The sequence below is a fragment of the Pleurodeles waltl genome, chromosome 3_1 (assembly GCF_031143425.1).
Source record: "Pleurodeles waltl isolate 20211129_DDA chromosome 3_1, aPleWal1.hap1.20221129, whole genome shotgun sequence".
NCBI lineage: Eukaryota > Metazoa > Chordata > Amphibia > Caudata > Salamandridae > Pleurodeles > Pleurodeles waltl.
In genome coordinates this window covers 1,463,823,914-1,463,846,384 of record NC_090440.1, presented here as the reverse complement: position 1 = coordinate 1,463,846,384, position 22,471 = coordinate 1,463,823,914, and the positions used below count along the sequence as shown (strand labels likewise).

The window sequence follows — 22,471 nt, the reverse complement described above, 5'->3', positions numbered from 1 at the left end:
AGTCCTGGAGCAGTATGTTGAGCTTTTTCCCCCTTCACCCCTGGTCAAACAAACTGGTATGTCCAAAATGTGGACCATGGTGACAACATACCTGTCAAGAGTAAAATATACAGACAGTATGACCAAGTGAAGGATAGCATCTGAGTGGAAGTCAGCAAATTGATGGAGTGAGGGGTAACTGAGCTCTCTGACAGTTCCTGGGTCAACTCAGTGGTCTTAGTCCCTGAACCTCATTCCAAGGGAGGTAAACTAGAGCTGAGGTTTTGTGTGGACTATAGGGATCTCAATGCTGTCACAAAGACAGATGCACACCCTATCCCAAGGGCAGATGAACGTATTGACAGGTTAGGGGCAGCCACATTTCTCAGTATGTTTGATTTGACATCAGGGTAGTGGCAGATTGGTCTGGCCCCTGAAATAAGAGAGGGATCCGCATTCTAGACCCCAGATGAACATTACAAATTTACTGTTATGCCATTTGGTCTAAAGCATGCCCCACCCAACTTCCAAACGTCTGTGAACAAAGTTCTTGCTTGGTTGAAAGCTTTTAGTGCAGGATATCCTGATGATATTGAAGTCTTCAGTTCCACTTGGCAGGATCACCTGATCCACATTGTCAAGGTCCTTGAAGCTCTGCAAAGTGCATGCCTCACTATCAAGGTAAGCAAGTGCCAGATGGTAGAGGGCAGAGTTGTATACTTGGGCCACCTTCTAGGTGGAGGCCAAGATCAGCCTCTACAACCCAAGATCCAGACAATTGTGGGCTGAGTAGCTCCAACCATCCAGACTCAAGTCAAGGCATTCCTTGGCTTGACTGGGTACTACAGGAGGTTTATGAAGGGGTGTGGTACCATTGGGGCACCCCTCACAAAATCTTCCTCCAAGACAATGCCAAAGAAGGTAAACTGGCCAGTGAGTAAACAAAAGTCTAAAAGGCCTTTGACACTATGAAGAAAGCAATGTGCTCAGCACCAGTTTTCAAACCTCCAGATTATTCTAAGCAATACATAGCGCAGACAGATGCCTCTGAACATGGGACAGCAGTCCTATCCCAAACCAATGATGATGGCCATGACCTACCTGTTGCTTTTATTGGCAGTAGGTTACTCCCCTGAGAGCAGCGTTGGAATGCCATTGAGAGGAAAGCATTTGCTGTGGTATTGTCCCTGAAGAAACTGAGACCAAAGCTGTTTGGTTCTCACTTCCGTGTTCACAATGACAACAGGCCTCTCAGATGGCTGATCCAAATAAAAGGGGAAAACCCCAAACTGGTGAGGTGGTCCATCTCCCTACAGCAGATGGACTTTACAGAGGAACACAGGCCTGGGACCGACCATGCCAATGCAAATGGCCTTTCCAGGTTTTTTTACTTAGACAATGAAGACTCTCATGGGAAAGGTTAGTCTCATCCTCTTGTTTGGGGAGGTTCTGTAGGAAAGTGCCCCTTTTGACATAGTCATCTCCACTTTTTGCCTTGTATGTGATGCAATTTTGACTGAAAGTGTACTCTGTTCCTGCTATCCATGTACCCAATGCTAGATCTCTTTCACTAAAAACTGTACAACTGTGCCCTCATTGGCCATACCTTTGGCATCGCTCCAAGTCCCTAGTAAATGGTACCCCAGATACCTAGGGCAGGGATACCAAGGAGGGTCCCCAAGGGCTGCAGCATGTATTGGGCCACTCGCATGAACCCCTCGCGTAGCTCATGCAGACTGCCATTGCAGGCTGTGTGTCTTGGTGCAGCACAAAGTGAAAACACGACATGACACACAGCCTGTGTGCAAATGCCCACTAACACTGCGTGCAATACATGCTAGGCACCCCTACAGCAGGCCTTCCAGCTATAAGGCAGGGTGCATTATATAACATGTGAGGACATCGGCAAGAGCAGATATGCCCTTGCTATGTCTTTGTCGATTCTTAAGACATAGCAAGTGATCAGGGAAGCCATTTAAGTATGTGCTGGACAATGGTCAACACAAGTTTCCCCAGCTACACAACAGCTTCACTGAAACTAGGGATGTTTGGTATCAAACATCTTGTATAAATAAACCCTCAGTGATTCCAGTGACGGATTTATTAATACATGCACTCAGAGGGCACCTTAGAAGTGCCCCTGAAAAACCTACCAGCCGTTGGTGTACTGGACAACTAGTTTTAGCCAGCCTGCCACCAACAGACATGTTTCTGACCCCCAGAGTGAAAGCCTCTGCTCTCTGGCAGTCAGAAACAAAACCTGCTATAGCAAGAGTGTTAACACACCACTCCCCACAGGATGACCTGCAAATCCACATTGCAAGGCAGGGGCCTTTTGAGAGTCCACAGTCCATGGCATACATATCTGGCTTCCCTCAGATGGGATGCTGAACTCACTGGCTCCGGCCCATTTAGCACCTGGCCTGGAAGGAATATTAGAAGTCAGAGAGGCATGTCCACCCCTCAAGGTCAATTCCACCCCTAAGGTGAGCTGACTGATGTGGGCACAAAATTTTAAAATCTACCATCTTGGTGATAGCAGGTAGTGAACACCTACCAGCTGCTGGTGTACTGGCTGACTAGTTTTAGCCAGGCTGCCACCAACAGACATGTTTCTTGCCACAAAAGGGTGAGAGCCTCTGCTCTAGGGCAGTCAGGAACAAAACCTGCTCTGGTGAGGGTGTTAACAAATCCCTCCCAACAAGATTACCTACAAATCTGCATTCCAAGGCAGGGGGCTCCAAATAGCCCACCATCCTTGGGATGCAGATCTACCTTCCCTCAGATGGGATGTCGACCCCCCTGACCAAGGGCCCATTTTGGCACCTGGACATGCAGGAAAATTAGTCGGAGAAGTGCGTCCACCCCTCAGGTCACTTCCATGACTAAGGTAAGCTGCCCGATTTGGAAACGAAATTTCATAGTCTGCCATCTTAGTGATGGCAGAACAAGGAACTCTGGGACAGGGTTATGCCAACTTCCGACACAAAGTGGTCATGTAGGGGGCGTAGTGACTCCAGGGAGGTAAGTAGCTCATTGGTTACTACCCTACACTCCCTCAACGCTCCTAAGTTCAGTATTTAGGGGAGCCCGTGGCACCAGATAAACATGTGATTCCGGCCTGAAGGAGGACACTCCACACATGCAAAAGCAAGAACTGAAGACCAGTGACTGACTCTGCGCCAACCCTGCCAGCCTGCCTGCTGACTTTGACAACCGCGACAGAGATGCCTTGTCCTGAAGCTCCTAGTACCTCCAAAAGCCTAGGAGGACTGCCAGCCTTCACCCCAGAACCAGGACCTCCTGTGGAGTAGAACTATTTCCCTGCATCTTGCAGGCACCCCCAGAAACATAGAGGTCTTTGGACAGCAAAAACCCGACACCGGACAGTACCACTGCACCTGTGCCCCCTAGCCTGAGTTAAAGTAGGCCAATGGTGCCAGCATGGTCCCCAGTCACTCGAAAGAATAATGGCCTCATTGCGAGTTTGGTGGGACTTCCAAGCTTGCGGGGAGGACTCCACCGCCATGGCGGTGGCATCTACTGCCCTTTTACAATGTTCCTGCTGGTCTGACAGGCGGCAATATTGTAATAGAGCGTTCCTGCGGTCAGTCCGGCAGGAACAGTACTACCAAATAGCACTCTGCTCCCTCAGAATGCGCACTGTCTGCAAGGCAGACAGTGCGCATTCATATGGTGCTGGGCAGTGAGGCCCCTGAACTGCCCATTCCATGGACATGTGCAGGGCCCCCCCTGTGGCTCCCTGCACTTGTTCTCTGCAAGCCTTTTCATGATGGGAAAACTGACATAAAAAGGCTGGCAGGAAAACAAGGTTATAATCAGCTAGGCCGCGCCAAGTTTAGTCCTGCCCTGGCTGACTACAACAAAGACCGCCATTAGCCTGTCGGGAACAATGTTCTCGGTGGGGACAGTGGTACCCTGGTGGGTCTGCCCACAAGCGTTGTAATTGGGCGGTCGGACTGCCCAGAGTGCAACGGTACGACCGCCTACGCAAGTGTGCCAGCCCTCAGACCGCCACACTCGTAATGTGGTCCTAAGTCCATCGCGGGTCCCCCCACTGCGACCTTCATGCTGGCACCTGCAGCCTCATTGTGCAGGGTCCCCTCTACTGCAACAGCCTGCGGTGACGGAAACCCGATGGTTCATTTCACCTCTGCACCGGCTGCCCTGACTGAGAAGAGGACCACAGGTGTCCCTACATACCCAAGGATTATAAGAACTGAACCCCCCTGTTGGTTCACCCGGACTGGTACCCCAGTCCCTACCTGCAGCACCTTTCTGACCAGACCAATCCCCACTGACTTCAAAGGGTTACCCAAGGCTGAACTATACCACTGCACCCAGCCGCTTGAGTTGACCTGCTGGTGCGGCCTAGGACTTTGTCCTATACTCAGGTTAAGTCTGGAAGATTGGTCCCGTAAGTTGTTGAGGAGTATTTGTTTGTTGAATAGGTTTTCTATCCCAAAGAAAATTGCACTGTGTCATCTTTTCAAAACTGTAAATCTTGCTCTTGCAAAACATACTTACCTGATCGTATTGATTCTCATGTCTAAATGTATATAAAGATGCCTGCTGTTTTTATAAATTGGTGTGGATCTCCTTAGTGAGTCATGTCTGTCATTTATTGACTGTGTTCCTACAGTAAATGTCTTACACTCCTCTCTGATAAGCCTAAGGCTTCTTGACCACTCTACCCCCTAAAAGAGCACCTTGGGATTGCAAGAGCAAGTCGCTGTCCACTTAATAGGGATTCCCTGGACTCTGCACGATATACCTTGTTTTGAATACTATATAAAGAGCCAGCTACCTACAATTGTTGCAGCTGACTTCTTAATGTGTGACTGGAAAATGGTCACCCATTTTCACAAAGGAAATCGTTTCTGAAATTAGCTAGAAAACTAAACCAGTAAGTGCCTTTATTTAAACTGAGAAGTACATATCAAAATGTAGTTGTTTAATAATGTGCAGTGAAACTCTAACAAGCGTACCTGCAATTGTGCGCCCATAAATGGACAGAAAATGTTACTTACCATCTCCCAATTCATCCTTTTCCTCTTTCTCAGAAGACTCTTGCACTAGATAATGGTGGGTAACTGAGAATTTGAAGTCAGCAAATGACACTTCATCACATTTCTCCTCCCATACTCCAGTTGTATATTCCCCCTGAAAATAGAAACTAAATGTTTTGGCACATTTAACAAAATCAGCGATTTAACCGAACATATGAGTGCAATATAACTTACGTCAGAGAGCCCTCTGTACTTAGCATATAGAATCATATTCTTGAAGGTGCAAGCAAAGGAGAATGGATTATGCTCATTCTCTTTGATCTTTTCGCTGTCTTTGGCAACCTGACCCATTTATTCTTGCTGTTACAGGTAGGTATGGTGGTATCATATTCAACAGTCTTCATTAAGGTTTCTATTTCTCAAAGGGGTTTCAGAGGAAATGTATTTTCAGGAACTATCAGCTGAATGGGAGTTACCAAAGTCAGTCATCTCAACTTTTAGCTTTTCTTTTTTTTAAATGAGGTGGTTCAGTACTTGTTTAACAAACAACTGTATCCTCCATCGACCTAACCACAGCCACATGCTTTAATCACCCAGATATACAATTATACCCCAGTCCATCATTGAGTTACAGATGACAGTTGAAACACAGATGAAACCTCTCCTCCAAATGATATGCTTTTTTGGGAGAGGATCAGATGTACAATTCCCACTTCAACAGTGCTTTCTCCGATTAGAAAATCACACATTGACAACTAGACAAAAAAGTGGCTTCCCAATATGCTTTGCAACCACTACCAGGACTTTTGAGAAGCCTCCTGCTTAGACAAAAGTCCCAATGGCAACAGTATGAACTGATAAAGTAGAGTCCCCATCTTAAAAACTAATATTTCCTGTGCAACTAATTTAATGGAATCGGAACGTATGCACTATGGTGGTCACCTATGTACAACCAATTGTTTTTTTGGATTACAAAGTTGTCAGCTGTAGACCAGTACAATTAACTTTTCTTCCTTAAGAATCACACATATCTTAAACCTAAAATAAATCTGAAGCCTTCATCTGTGTTTTTTTGTAGTACGAATTACCTCAGTATTCCTATAAGGTTTTTGACATTTTCGTTTGCCTTCTCATTGCACATAATGGACAACTTCTTATTGCAACTGGAATAGCTGCAATTGATTGCAGCTTGATGGAGACAGCCATGTTGTACCTGGCTTGAAACCGCAGTGTACATCCATCTTTAATCATAGCTAATATCCAAATATTTGTTATGTCTCTTCAAAATATGAAAGAACGTTGCATACTGTTTCTTCACTGGATAACAAATGGTGAAAACAGGAGGATCCTACTTGTAATAAGGCCCGGCTGAATCAATATTTAACATCCCAATGAAGGCAAGCGACAGACCATTAATTTTACCCTACTAAACTTATAGGAAATGAGGTATATGTTACTGCTGCTCACTGAGTGAGGTTGCCCAAACAGGGTCTGTCAAAAATTAAAATCAGCTAGTTGGCAAAGAGGTGAATTTTCTGTGTTGTGACCACGTAAACCTTCTGAAAATGTTACAGAGAAGAAAACCACAGTTCATGGCCTACAGTATAACATTCAGGATCTGCCTAACCACTTCACAACCATCATCTCTAACAGATGAGCTCTTGAGGGTTGTCTTCACGTTTCCAATGGGCCATAATGCCTAAACAGCACAAAGGTAGTGCGTCTGTCGGAAGTGTATGAAGGTCTTTTAATGAAGGTGTTTCTGAAGACCGGCTGCATATAAAAGTAGCAATGAAGGGTCTCTCAAAATTCTTTAGACAGCCCCAGTCTCGGAGACCCTCCTATCGCTCCACAGAGGTCTGTAAAAGTCTGAATGCTTAACTACAAAGACAATGTAACATTAAAAGCAGCAACACAGTTGGAGAATATTAAGTATGAAAGTGTTAAGGTGCCTCTTCTCCCTGACTATACAAGGGCCCCTTAACAGAGTGAAGTGCAAAGTGAGGCAACTGGGGTACAATACATGCTAATATTTCAGGCAAAACTGAAAGAGGTGCCTGGCTCTGTATGCTGTCATTTTAATAGCCATACTGAAGCATGAGAATATGCTGAAATGTTCCACTTTGTTTCATTATTACTGACCCCTCAGAGGGATGGGACAGTGCTAAAATGTTTGACCTTACACCACACAGGAGAAACAAATTATGCTAAACAATCTGGAAAACATTGAGTAGCTCATCAACTGGATCAATAATATAGACATCCTTGCACAAACATTAGGGTGTATTCATTAAGGATGCTGACTTCTGAATATCCCCAATAGATCTCATTTAAATCTGGAGCCCACTTATCTTACTCAAGAACCAATTTTCTTTGTAAGGGAAATAATAGTTAAAAATGGCGGGTATCTAGAAGTATTATCCTAGTATAGTGCTTGATCTGTACTGGTATACAAATGGCATTGGCACCAACATGGAAGCACAGACCTAACTCGTTAAGCAACAGTGTTCTGTCTTGCAGTTAACTGGCACACCTGAGCAGATCTGACTCCCAGTTTTACCTGACAAAGCAGCAAGCAAATGTTAAGAAGGATGAATTATTATTGGCCTGGCTGATCAACGAGGAGGAATGTTCCAAGTGGTTCTGAAGAACATAGCTAGCGGGTCATTAGGATATAAAGGAGCTAGTTAGGGACTGTTTTAGTATGCTATATAAACAATTAATTTGATAGGATGATGACCGGATACGGAACACCGGCTATACTCTGACCTGTGATGCTTCCACGTGTGGAGGCATGCAATCTGAATGCTCTGTTGAAACTAGAACTGAATGTGTGTGTCATCTGGTTTATGAATGGGGTGGATAACATCCTGATACCGGATGGCTTACTAGCTGACTTTTGCACAGACAGTAGTGAGTTGCTGGGCTCTAGACTATCAATGTATTTGAGGAAGAATTGCTGAAATGTGGGGTGCCGCATGAAATGTGTGAAATGCTGATTGTATTACTTCCCAAACCAGATAAAGAGCATGAAGAATGTGAGACATGTAGAGCCCTGTTATTCATTAATGCTGCAAAAGAATAACTATCCAAACTGCTCGCAATGAGACTGGCAACCCTATTATCAACTAAGCACACAACCAGCGGGACTTAGGCCCAGTTACGGATACAATGGCCAAACTTTGAAGAAGGTTTAATTTTGCGAGATTCGCACAATGAGAAACATGCTTTTTCAGCCAAATAAAGTCTACACAAATAAAAAGCATTTCATACACCCGAATGAAGCAACACAAAGCTATTCCCGATGAACCTCAGTTAGAGTGGAACATATTTCCATTCAATTAATTTGTTGCACTAATTCCCTGCTGCTTGAGTCAAAACAAATTAAATGACATCTACTCTGATGAGACTATGTAGAAACACTCGACAGGGATGTCCTCTCCCCCCACTGATATTTGCGCCAGCTCCAGCACCACTGACTTGCATTGCTAGGAGTAGACTATGATTATGCTTTATTGATTCCTGTGGAGCTCCACAGCTCATTTCACAGTGTGCAGACGATGTGCTTTTTTTTTTTATTTGACAGGCCCTGCATTAACATTTCCTGGGGCCTTTAAGTGACTGTGGTATTTGGACCATTTTTGAGCTATCGGAATGAGTGGGACAAAAAAAATTGTGCTGTACTGATTACTGGGCTGTGACCGGGATCTATTAGTGGGATTTCCTATCAAAGTAGCTTATACTTTGGTATCAGAGTTGGCGCCGATATGAAGGAACTTTTGGTCACTGACGCAATACATAAAGCTACAAAACCAGTAGAGCACTGGAGTAAGTTTCCATTGTTATTGATGGAAAGAATTTCCCTTGCCAAGACGATCCTCCTTCCAAGACTACTTTGAGTGCTCCAAGTCATGTAAGTGATTTCCCAAAATGTTTCTTCAAATATTAGGGCATGCGATTATCCTCCTTTTACCGGAACAAAGGCACAGTTGAAGTAGCACTGCACAGACTGGCACTTCCACATACAGAAAATAGGCTTGATGAATCCGAATAAAACTGATTATCAGGTGGAGGTTTTACAACCTCTTGTGGACTGGTTTTGACCTGATCAGCGGGAGGGTGAAATTGTCTCAAAGCAGGCTGGCATTTCCTGTGTCTTCCAGCATTGTAAGCAAAAGGGTGTGTCCCTACAAAGCCAGATATGCATAATCTACAGGATATGAAGGAATGCAGCCCTTAAAGAAGGTGACTGTATTATGTGCATGACAGAGTGCATTGCGTGAAACCCTGATCTTCATTGGGGAAAACTATATCCTGAATTATGGGAAGACTAGTGGTGTTGGGACAGTTGTTTTATTAGCTTTGATATTTTAAAAGGTCAATCTGCTTGCTGTAGAGAGTGATTCCTGCAGTCCGTGTCCCTTGCTGCAGGTACCTGATGCACTTAAATGGGGTACTAGAAGATGTGCAAGACTGACATGGCAAATACATCATTGTTATCATTAATTTCAGGAGGAAGTTATCAACATATGAATAGTGAAATTAGATGATACGCAGTTAGTAGAGAACAGGACTGGTGGAAAAGTAATTTGGCAGAACATCTCTCAGGTGCTGAATTGTGTAGAGCATTTGAGCACTCGACATACTGCCCACAAGTACAAATTAAATATAAATATCTCATGGAAAAATGGGTGAATATCTAGAGGATAATAGTGCATTAGATTGTGCTGGCTGCCTGGGTGTAGTCAGGCCCATATGTAATGCATAACTATAGTGAATCCTGGAATGAAGATATGGATCTAGCATCCCACCTATCCCTTGCCAGATTCTGTCTTGACTGCTGGAGCAGTAATTAATTTGTTTATGGCATGTAACTTTGATAAACAGTCAATAAAAATACTTTTACATATAATTTACCCCACATTAGCCAATTTTCTGAACTGAAGCCCCAGAATGATTATTAGATTCCTGTTAATTTCATAAGCATAACTTCTTGTATACTGTTACCTGTGACTTTTAATGAAGCAAACAAATTCATACCTTCTCTGGGGATTTCCTTGGTGAGTTTCCTATCAGTTTCCAATCATTCAAAACCTCTTCTACTTTTGAGATGAATCTGAAAAAAATCGAACATCATCCTCCAATCAATTTTCGTTAACTGCAAAACAACTTCTAGAATTTTCGCCACACTATTGCCCAAATATCACCCAAAGTGTCCTGTGATCTCACACATAAAGCAGTCTAAAGATAAGTACAAGATAGCTCCTTAAATAATTATTATTGTAAAAAACAAAAACATGTGACATCTGTTATAACAATTGAGTAAAGAGCACTGCCAAGATTTTATCTAACTAATTAGATCTTACCACAAGTTTTAAAAATATACTGTTCTGTTCAGGGTTAGTGCTACTGATTAGCCACTTTGGCGAAAAAAGGCAATTATAAATGACCTCATTCTTAAATTACTGGGGTAATGCAGTATAACAAAGTTCTGAACAGATTCATTATCATAAGAAGGCCACAAGACACTCTAAGAGAAGTGATCTGTTTTGTTCCCATTAGTTGCCTGAATATTACTGACCGGAAACAATAGAAAACTATTAATAAAGAGAACTCGAAGCTCCCACCAGCACAGTTCTAGACAACAGACATCTCAAAGACATTTTCAACCACGTACTATATGAAAGCACTCTATTGTTCTTACTACCTGAGCTGAATTTTTCTAAATTGTCATTGAACTTATCTTTTGAAAATTGGCAAACCTTTTTTTTGTAATCTCTTGCTGAAACAGTCAATGCAAACTAGAAATGTTAATCCTCAACATATATTTTACCAAACAAGAATAGAACAAACTAGTAACGTCAAAGTGAATGCTTACAAAATAACAAGTGTCTGTTTTTATGCATTTACATAATAATGTATTGCAGATTGCATGTGAACTTCACAAGCCAGTAGACCCTAAGTTTGTTTCACAGAGATAAGGAGGAACTGGTGTCTTGCATAAAACTGTAAGCATTTTAATGTATAGTGTGGAGAAAGCAGATATGGCTGTGGTTTCTGATGCTAAGTGTCTGCTTGCAGCTTTGCCATGGGCAAGCTCTTAGATTTTTAAAAGTGTATGTGACTGGTGTTGCTATTGTGTGACTAATAAATAAAATTGTTTTTAAAAATCCCATCTGAATCAGGTAAAAGACAAACCGCCAGGTCTTTCTTATTCAACCAAAGCTGGAGCATCCCTGATTAACTATACAGTCTTGAGTTTTCCATTGTTGCAGTTTGTCACCACCTTTGGCTTTGGGGAGAGATCTGAAAGTTACCACCAACCTCAAGAGATAAATCTGGACATAGATATTGAAGATCACGAATTTGCGGCTGACCAGGCAATTCCAGGCTATACAACTAATCTCAAACGCATCTGATGTACAGCTGCCTCTCTACTAAATGTGGCTCATGAAGCCAAGCAATTAGTGTTGCCTACGCAGACGGTGGGAGAAAACCCTTTGACTAACTGGGAAAGGTTCACCACAAATGTTGTAGGTCAATATGCTAAACCAGTTCTTGCCCAGAGGAAAATTATGACGACAAGGACGATTCCCATCACGCGGGGGGGCATAAACTTTGGCGGGCTCTTAAAAGGACCTCAAAGAACCCAGAGATCCTCATAATCTCAGGAACGCAGGGAACGAACTAAGAAGAGTAAAATAGACGGTTCAAAGAGAGCACCGTGACTCCTTCTGTGCAAAATTGCTGTATGATATTAGAAAAAACAATTCCACTAATTTTGGCAGATTATGAATTGAATAGGTAGTGCTTTCCCAAAAGTGGCAACCTCTAATATTTCTGAGGCAACTTGGCATCATTTCCTGTTCAGTCACTTTAATCCTGAGGAGCAGGTGGAACAAATAAATAATTACTCAGACGACCCAGAGTCAACCTAGTCTATGCCCACTCCACAAAGGGACAGGGTTCATAAACCTCCTGGGTGTACTATTATCACATGTATCATCCAGAGGCAAATTACCAAGGGATGAAGAGAAGGGGTGCCGGGCCCGAATGAATCCCGCAAGCTTCTGTAAAGATGATCCACCATTCTGGGCAGTTTATCTAACTCTGCTTTTTTTTTTATAATCGAGCAAGATTGCATTCCATCATCATTGCGTGGTTCCTTTATTTCACCAAGCTTTAAAGGAGGAGACAAAGGAGACCCTGGGAACTATCGTTTGGTGGCTTTAGTGGACAATGATGCTAAATACTTTGCTGGAGTATTGCTGGAAGAACTACAGCACTGGGCGGAGGCGAATACCATTACACCGCTTAATCAAATAGGCTTCACCAAACACACAGGGACCTCAATTAATATTGTGGCTCTCTCCCTGTTGAATGAGATCGCAATGACAAACAACTATCCTATTTGTTTGTGCTTTATAGATTATAAATCAGCATTTGACAGGGTCGACAGGGGGAGGATTGTGAGGAAACTGCCCAACTGGAACATTCTGAGCGGCTTGATAAGGGCCCTAGAATTAATGCATACCAATGCATGGGTCAGAGTTAAACTAGGATTGGTCCCCCCACTTGTCAAGGGCCATTAAACAATGCAAGGTCAGAAGCAGGGCTGTGTGCTGCCCCCAGCTTTGTTTTATTTGTTTTTATCTGATCTTTCACCTCTCTTCAATGCAGTTAATGCCCACACTCCCAAACTAGGAGGTATCCAGGTCTCAAACTTCTATATGCAGATGATTTAGTCCTCATCAGCAGAACCAAAGTCAGTCTTCAGCGACTTTTTGACGCAAGCATGGCCTATTCAGTAAGACTATTAATAGGAAGAAAACCAAAATATTACTAGTTCAAGGCTAAAGGTCACAGAGGCACTCCTGGTTTTTGGGAAGAGAAAAAATTGAATTAGTATAAAGCTTTAAGTACCTTGGGTTTTACTTCAATGCGAATGGAAGGTTCAGTGATCAACTGGAGGAAATAGGAAAAAGAGGTAATGTACTGGCTTTTGGCCAGAGGACCTTTTACAATAAGCTGAAAGGCTCAGTGCTCACGCTGCTCTTGCAGGTGGCTCAAGCAAGGGTTCTTCCAACATTGACCTATGGAAGTGAGGCCCTGAGGGAACGGGACAGTGTCATTCTGGATAAAATTACATTTAAAGGGAACAGATCAATTTTCCGATTTCCATCATACACATCACTGGTCCACATTAGGTTGGAGTTTGGTATTGCCAATCATTGCCTCGGATAGGGGCCTTCAGGAATTGCTGCCACAACCTAAAACTGGCTCCGGGGGGTTCCCTGGGCTATCATCTCTGGTCCGAAATGAAAGATAGGCCGAGCTCTCCTGCATGAGATTACCTGCATCAGGCTTTATTCACCAGTGGTCTATCTAGCGTCTGGGATTCATATCTGAGCCACTCAGAGTCAAAAAATAACTAAATCCAGTAGTCAGTTTTTATCAGTGGATGAGGATAAAGCTAGTCTGTCTAAACATAGCCATGGATGGATGATGCTTTGCGGTTATAGCAGGCTTAAATCACAGCGCTACTTAAGAGAACCCTACAGTAATCAAGGTAGGGGACAGTTCCTGTAATACAGGCTGGGGATACTACCTGTTGTAAGACATTTCCCTCCATGAAAGGGAAGGACAGGAGATATGCCGGCTATGTGACCAAGGGATGGAGGAAATTCCCCACGTACTATGCTTGTGCAATTCTGTTATGGGGCTATGACGCACGCTTTTGATCAGGAAATGGAAAGATTGAGTAATAAGGTCATGTAGTGAGGCGGTGATGGCCTGTTTTGAACCAACTGATCCCAAACTGAACTGAGCAAAGGTGACATTTCTTCAGAGGTTTGGGAAAAGGGCTGTGGCTAGGGATCTTGAAGAGGCAGTGGAAACGGGAACAGGTTTAACCAACTAGCTTCCAGGGTTTAGTGGCCTGAAGCACTATACACTATAGAGGATTAAGTTACTGTAGTGCCAAGGTTCACTTTAACTCAAATTTTATAAGCATAGGGGAATATTTTACAGGGGAGTTGGGCAAGGCACAAGCACTATAAGACACTTTTTGCTTTCGACCTTTAGAAAGGTCTATTAGAAACTTTGTTTTGCGGCCAACTTAGAACTTGCAATGAGCACTTGCACTTTAACTCTCACATTGCCCTTTGCATCTTATCTGTCACATTTGCACTTAAAATCCCACACTGTCCTACGCATTCTGTAGGGGAGGTGTGGCGACGAATGTTGCGGAAGGCATATCACTTTAAGACACCCTTGCTCTTGAGTCTAAGGAAGACCTATAAGCACTCTTTTTCTGTGGCCAACTCATAAATTGTAATGTGCACCTGCACTTTAACTCCCACATTTCCCTATGCATCTTAACTTGTGCATTTGCACTTTAGTCCCCACACTGCCCTATGCACTTTGCTGGGGGATGGGGTGTGCATGTTGGGGAAGGCACAAGCACTTTAAGATAGTTTTCTTTCCGACTATAAGCAAGGTTGATTAGAACAGAAGGTTGATTAGAACAGTCAACTCAGAACTTGTTATGAGCATGGGCACTTTAACTCCCATGTTGCCCTCTGCTCTGTACCTTATACATATGTCAATGTGTTTGATTACTTAGGGCCTCATTACATGTGTGGCGGTCCTTCGCTTTGAAGGTTCGACTGCTGCACTCCAGGTGGACCAACCACCCAAATACGATTTAGCCAGGCGGATCTGCCTAAAGACCACCGTCTCCACCAGGATCACAGATCCCAACATGGTGATGGCAGTTGGGCATGTAACCAGCCATGGCAGTGCAGCAGCCTGGCTGATTACAACCCCGCTTTACACCAGTCTTTTCATGGTGGGGACCCCGTCATGAAAAGGTTGACGGAAAACCAGTGCTGCGGGCCCTGCTCTGCATATGTTCATGGCCTAGGCAGTGCTGGGGGTCCCTCTGCCCAGCACTCTTGGAATACACACTGTCTGCTTTACATACAGTGCGCATTCCAAGGGTGCTGTAGTGCTATGATATTGGCCTTGGCTCCCTTAAAAGAGCTGAGGCCAATATGCTAGCATTGTTCCCACCAGGCACACCAGGAGAAACGCGTACTGCAATGTTCCCGCCGGTCAGCCCTAAAGGAACATTGTAATATGCACAGGGGGACGCCACTGCCATGGTGTCCTCCCCACGGATTTGGGGGTCCCATGGTGAGACTGTCTAAGTCGTAATCAGACCCTTAGTTCTTTGATCCCTGGAAGCTTGTATTGAGTCAGATTTCACTGTGTCTAATCTGAATCTGACAATACCACATTGTGTGGTGCAACATGTACTGTGTTTGTTTTACTTTCCTACCTGCTTAATGTCTACTAATGATATGTTGTGCGGAAAGCATCTCGACCTCATAAGTAGAGTGATGAAGCATGTGGCACAGCAGGAGGAGAACAAGTAGGCAGAATATGAGGAGGTGGATGAAGGTAGGGCAGAAGATGAGGAGATGGATGTTGTGGCCAGAATATGAGGAAGTGGTTGTGGGTACCTAGACAAAGAGATGGCCTATCTGGTTTAAAGAAGGGGCCAGGGTAGGAGAAAGGGAGTGTAAATGGATCATGGGAGGAGGAAGGTGGGCATGAGTATGCCAATTTAACAGTGCTCTAAATAAAAGCCCATCACCCAATTCACCGATTGTGGACATTAGCACTGTGTGTAAAAACAGCAGGAAACAGCGGAAAGGAAACCAATTAACTTTTGCAAATAGTCAAACATGTATTAGCACCCTGTCTGCAGAGTTTTTCAAAGTCCTGATTTTGAGGAACTGGAACAAATTGCACACACTATACAGCAGGTGGTGGATTATGTGACAAGAGCAGCAAATCTATTTTTCCGTACAAAATGCTTTGGAACCATACATTTTCACTGATTTGGCTATAATACACTACTAAATTAAGACTTTTGATTAATGTAATTTTTTAGACTTTAATCGACCAGTATGTAATGAAACAAATATCATGAAAATTAGGCCAACCGGGAATGCCCGCCTACCTGCTAATACAATCCTAAAAAACAGACCTCCAGACAAGAGGCACTCGTGTTAAGCCAGTTTGCACTTCACTCAACACTGCATTGCTTTTGCATCAGTTGGGGTTGCCAAGTGACACCTGAAGACTGGCAATTCAGATTGTGGCTGTTGTAGTAGGTGCTGTTTCAGTGCCATACCATGGTCCGCACTCCTGTGGTAGCAATGGATACACTGCCTTCACAATCCTTTTCTGTTTTCAATGTGCTCTGCTAATAATGTATACTGTCCTGCTCAGTAAGAGTTGGATGTTAAATACTGAGATTACACTAATAGATTTGAATAGAATTACAGTAATTAGGAATTGAGGTGTTATCACAAGATTTTGAACAAAAGTGAAAAAGAATTTAATTGTGAGGACTGGTATATGCAAATACCTCACTTCCTGTACTGCAGGTTCTACCTCATTTATTATTGCATCAAAAACAACAGATCTTTGCCGTTGAGTGTTAGTTTAGTATTGCCATGTTACTGAAAAGCAGTTGGAAACTTAGACATGTAAGGTAATCTAATTAATGTATTTATGTTCTGCATCCCTTCAATTGAGTGTTTATGAGTGTAATCTAGGGCTGCACTCTCCATGCAATATGCTATCCGTAACAGAACAAACGTGCTCTCCCCAACAGCATATTGCTCAGGGGCTAGATAGAAGATGATAGAACTGTTGTGTGTGTTAGTCGGATCTTCTTACACACTTGCAGTGCTCCTAGCCTGTCTTTTACTGGCACTGCTGAAAAAAATGTAAAGTCAGCAAATTGCATTATGTTTATTTTTTTAAACATAAACCTAAAAAAGAAAACAATATATTACTCTGAAAATGTTTTAGAACAGTCTGATTATTCATAGTTGATTAAAGCAAACAGACGTGTAATAGTCGTACAAAGCAAGCACTGAAAAAAAAACCTGGTACAACAGTTATTTTATTTATTATCAAGCATATGCCACAAAATAAAATCAAAATCAAGACGCAGCCACCTTAAACATCAGCGCCACATGATCATTAAAAAAAAAAAAAGTTTCAATTAAAAAAAAGTTACTGAGGTGACCATTTTTCGAGAGATTTTGTTTTAAATAACGAGGCTTTCAGTTGTGCCATGTATTTTACTATTTATCAAGGAAAATCACCACTAAACCAAGCACTCAAATTGCAGGAAACTACAATGTATCAGTGTCACTTAAAAACTTTATTATAGCAACATTAAAAAGGGAACAGAAAAAAATTAATCATCTAACTGGGCACCCAAAGTCCAGGCAACATAAATAGCCTGTATTAAAAGTATATATATATATATATACATATCTATATACACACACACACAAAAATTAAATAAAGCACACTTTGAATTAGTTTCGTCATTGAAGAGAAAAACTATTTAGGCGGATGTTAACAATATGCACTGGCTTTGTGCAGTCACTCAAAGTGAAGGAAGCCAGTGGATACACATTGGGCAGACTAACTGCCCCATTCAGTATGCTGTGAGGGGAAGTAAAATCTGAATGACGATTTAACAGGCCAATGGATGAAGCTCACTGACCAAAAGCCTCTCTCTGTATGTATATTATCTATGTTTAAAAGAAAAACATAAAAAGCAAATTGAGCGAGACAGCTAAAGAAGTTTCAAAGGCCAGCTCTGAAATAAACATGGTGCTTCCTATGTGAATTTATATACCTGTCAAGTACATTGGGAAAACAGGAAAAATGAATCATTAGACTTTATTTTCCCCACTGATTTACATTTAAGCGGATTACATTTTCAGCAGAAGAAAGCTAAAATAACACTATACTTGATTCAAAACTAAGAGTCTCCTGCTTACATTAGGAATGTTCAATGCAAGTATCCCATGTGAAGTGTGACATCATCACATGGACCTGTTTTTTTTGAGCCAGCATCACCAAGCTGACTTCTTAACTCACGCTAATAATTTTTAAAGTGAAACTACAAATCCCAGATTGCAACGTGGTATTGGCAGGCTTCGCAACCCATAGTTCTTCACTCATTGCAGGGCCAACCAGTGAAGAACTATTGACACATAGTGATCTCAATACAATTGCACAAAACAGGTATCTGGGATGCTCAGCGCAACAGGTTTCCAAATAAGACCTCCCCACAACATGTAGGTGACGTCAGATTTTATTTTTGCTACTGGGCAAAACAACTCTGCTAGGTTTTGCCTGCTCCATCCATAATGTGCTGCCTCATGCCAGGTTTTTCCTTTCAATTCTGGGACTTGTAGGCTTGTTTTTTTCCCGTCATAAAATAGGACAATTCTCAGAATGCAAAGAAAAATCCTGGAGTGGAGCAGCACATCAGGCATGGAACTGGGAAACTTGGCAGCTATGGCCCGATATGCGTGACTAACCAATTCAGGGGTCCTAAACCCATTTTCCAAAGTAACAACCCCTTCTTTCTGTAGGGCCATATATTGAACATGATTCTAAGGTTGGCAGGTCTGAATTCGCTAAAAATCCAAGACAGGCAGAAGATGTCACACTTAGCTCCATGTCAGGTGTTGCATTAGCAAGTAGAGCATACATATTAAAATACCCGATTAAGCCTAGAGACCCAATTTTCCAAGGCAAAAATGGGTTTATTTTATCTGTGTCCCACTTAACTCTGCTTCAATGTCACTCAATAATGGAAAATACATTCCTCTGATTTTTTTTCTCAAAAATCTCCAACCTTCCTGTTCTAAAATGTTGGCAAGTATGAAGTTGAGTGGCCAATAAAGTCTGGTTTACATTTGTGAAGGGCAGCTCATGGATTTTGCTTTTAAACATCATTATCAGTGCTTTAAATGGGAAGGCACTGTGCACTGTTGCAATACATTACAATGGATGAGTACGGCACGTCTCGTGATCAAACAGGTACTCTGAATAGAGAGTATCTGCACTTCCATATTTTCATTTTAAGCACTTATTGTTATAATCGGGTGTGTTTGTCCAATCGGTTCAATTCAAATACACCACGACTACAACCCCCAGGATTCACTATTTAAATTAAAAAACCCACAACGGAATAAGTTGTCCGAGTGACAAGGGTCATCATATGATCTCTTGAAATGCAGCGTGATGACCGTCCTCGGACACGGGTGCTACTTGATAGTTTGGCTGAGCCGCACTTCCCCAATACACAGCGTTGCAAGTGACTATGGGCTGTACATTGGGACGATGTGGAAATCCGGGAGACAGGATCCTACCTCTCCCACTCCGAGGCAGTGGTGAAATCCGTGATCTCGAAAACATCCGATTCGGGCTGCAGATGAAAGCAAAACACAAACCAATTAACACCAACAATGATGTTACCAGTCTGGTAGGTAAATACAGAAAAACAAAAGCCACAAACACAGAAAACGGGTAGGAGAACTCACATCACTGTCAGCAGCCATCTTGGAACGTCAGCTGTGAACTCAGCGAGTGCGCAGTGCATGGTGGGTACCCGGAAGCGGCTTCTGTGAGGGCTGTGCTGTAAAGCGCCATACGAGGGTGATGTACTCAAGGTGTTTAATTAATTTGTGTCAACTGTATCGTGTATGGCGAAGAGGCTCGGCCACTGAATTCTTTATTTGTTGCATTCTGGTCTCTGTAGTTTTGCATATCTAATTTAAACTACAGTAATACGCAACTAAAGCATCGAAATTGAATAAACAACAGTGGTCGATGTATAGGGCATTTGTATTTCACTGTTTCCGTCATTATTTTTCATTGGATCAGTGCTTCAGATCCACGAGGCTGTCGACCAGCGATGTTTTCGTTTAGTTGGTCGCGTCGGTTGCCCATTTCTGATTCTATGAAGGACACGAAGGCGAGGATTATGCTTTCTCTTTCTTTACTGAGAAAATGACACCAGACAATCAACATTAAACTATACAAAAAAATTACTTTTCCCAACATTCCTTGTAGTCCACATCATGCCCAATCCCAGGCCTGCTCTCTATATAAATGTATCTGCCTCCTTTGTCCTTCTTTCTTTGTAATAAAAGAACATGACAACCTGATCTCCGCGAACTGGATTCTGTATCAGGACTGAAGGCGAGGGCTATGCAGTCCTTTCTCCACTTTATTAACAACAGCAGGTTCAAAGTTCAAACATGTTCGAGAAACAAAATAAACTTCAAGCCCCATGATGCCCACAAGTAACCATGACGACCCATAACCAATCCAGTGTCCATAACAAGGAGTATATAAATAACTGACGGACACAGTCCTTCCTCTTTCTTCACTGCTGCCCGTCAGTTAAGTCCCCGCTCCTTCTCGTTTGTGATTACGGGGGTTTCGAGGATTTCCTTGTGTTGCTGGTGCTTGCCTTTGTTGACTTCGGCATTTACTACTGTTGTCGGTACGCAAGAAACGTTCCTCGCATTCCGGACATTCCTTTCATTCGCGCTGTAGGCTTTTGCCCGAGCACGTGGTGCGGTGACGCATTGCCACCACTAGGGGCGCATGTACACGCCTCCACGATCATCGGATTCAGCGCTTCGCGCGCTGAGTTTTCCGATCGTGTTAGAGCCTTTCAGGATCCCGCCCTAGGAGAGTCCAGATTTTTCAGGCTCCCATCCCTCGCCTACACCGCGTGGCGGTCACAGCAGGTCCAGGCTGGGCTACATTTATTGTGCTCTCACCCCTTATACATTGACGCCCCTCTTGGGGGTAAGTGGCTTATTGACTGGTCTGGCCCTTGGACTTTACTCCCTTTATTGGTGTTTCTAGGGCTTTCTGGAGGTGTAAGTTGGTATTTTCCCTTAATTTAGGATGTCCTCGTCTACTCCTACCTCAGACTCTTTTCTGGACCATGCCTATGAGCCATCTTTGGGGACAGGGGAAGTCTGGCCTCCCCAACGCCATCTTCCGGAAGGCATGGACAGATTAGTTTCGCAGGTGGTGGCGAAAGCACTTGCACCCCTGTAGGATAGGGTGGATAAGCTTACGGACAAAGTGTCCAATTCGTCAGGCGTTTTGGGAGATTTGGACCCACGGGCTAGTACCTCAAAGACACCTTCTTCCTCCAGGAAGCGTAACGCAGGGCACCTGGAAGACTTCGCCAGGTTGAGAGAAGCCTTTTGCAAGAGTGCGCAAACGCTTGATCCTGTACCCTGCCAGGAGGATGTTTTGCCCAGAGAGCACGGCAGCTCTGCTCCCCTGGAATTGGATCCCTTCTGCGGGATCGGCCCATTCGGGGGAGGGGTGACTCCGATGATGAGGACTTATCGGAAGAGGGTCGCATCATGGGTAGACGTTGGCGCACATCTGCGAACACCTCTAGTGTTGAGGAAGAAGGTTGGGACTCGGATATGTTCGATACAGAGGACATCTACCATCCTCGGTCCTCCGAATGGTTCCCCAATCCCAAGGTGGCGGCGTATGTCGCTAAGGCTATCCGCCATCCTTTGGAGAAGGAAGTTCGGGCCCGTCTGCGGGTGGAATGCTACAGACCTGCGGTTGGGGACAAGGTGGCGGCTACGCCTTCATTGGACCCAAAACAATGTACTTTTTTTCTCTAAGTACATGCGCGATCCTAAGAAAGGGATTGATCGCTCCTGGCGGTCATGCCAGGATAAACTTTTAGACGTTTTGGGACCCCTGACCAAGATCATCGAATTGGCTGATTCGGCCAAGACCTCAGGGGAGCCGTTACAGATGGATCTGGTTGCTGGATGGGCTCAAAGGGCAGTTTGTCTGTTGGGCAACGGCAATTGCACTATATCTACGGAGAGGCGACGCTCTCTCCTGATCAAGATTGATCCCAAATTAGGAGAATTGGCGACGTCTGAGGCAGGTGCGGTAGCCCAGGGCAATCTCTTTGGTGACCCCTTCGTGAAGAAGCTAGGGAGATTTGTTTCCACCTTCTCTGTTTGGATAAAGCACAGTCATCCATGCTCAAGATCTTTCCTGGAAAGGTTTTTGCTGGGGCTGGGTGAGGAAGGGGTCGCTCTTCTGACTGCTCTTTGCAGGCAGGCCCCTCCAGAGCTCAAGGACGACGTAATAACGGCTGGAGTGATGGCCGTGAAGGGACCTTCTTTCCCAACAGAGGCTCTGGTCGAGGATGATCCTCCCGTTTCCACAGAGTAAGTTCTAACTCTCTGGTTAGCACCCCCCTTTTTTCCCCTCAAGAACTAGGAGGCAGAATTGCCCTCTTTGTAGAGAATTGGGCGCAACTTACTTCCGACCCTTGGGTCTTGGAGACAGAGTCGGGTTTCCATATAGAGTTCTCTGGGACCCCAGTTCAACCGGTTCGACCTCATCCCATTCGGTTCAGTATTCAGGACTCCCAATTAATAGGCGCAGAGGTTCAGCTTCTTGGCAAGAGGGCTGTTGTACCGGCACCTCTTCATCCGAGGGGGTTCTTGAGCAACATCTTCTTGGTCGAAAAGAAGGACAAGGGGTTTCGTCCTGTGATAAAC

The 22,471-nt window shown here is 43.8% G+C and overlaps 1 protein-coding gene across 2 annotated transcripts in view; it reads right to left on the bottom strand.

Moving 5' to 3' along the window:
• Window positions 1-20,141, bottom strand: part of RAB3GAP1 (RAB3 GTPase activating protein catalytic subunit 1) — a 434,305-nt gene extending 414,164 nt beyond the window's left edge. For both annotated transcript variants that reach the window (XM_069225057.1, XM_069225058.1), the window contains exons 1-4: window positions 19,442-20,141; window positions 19,271-19,326; window positions 10,050-10,125; window positions 5,031-5,163 (exon numbers count right to left, since the gene is read on the bottom strand). In XM_069225057.1, the coding sequence (XP_069081158.1) occupies window positions 5,031-5,163; window positions 10,050-10,125; window positions 19,271-19,326; window positions 19,442-19,459 (283 nt within the window). In that variant the 5' untranslated portion in view covers window positions 19,460-20,141. The remainder of the gene's footprint in view (window positions 1-5,030; window positions 5,164-10,049; window positions 10,126-19,270; window positions 19,327-19,441) is intronic.
• Between the last annotated feature and the right edge of the window lie 2,330 nt (window positions 20,142-22,471).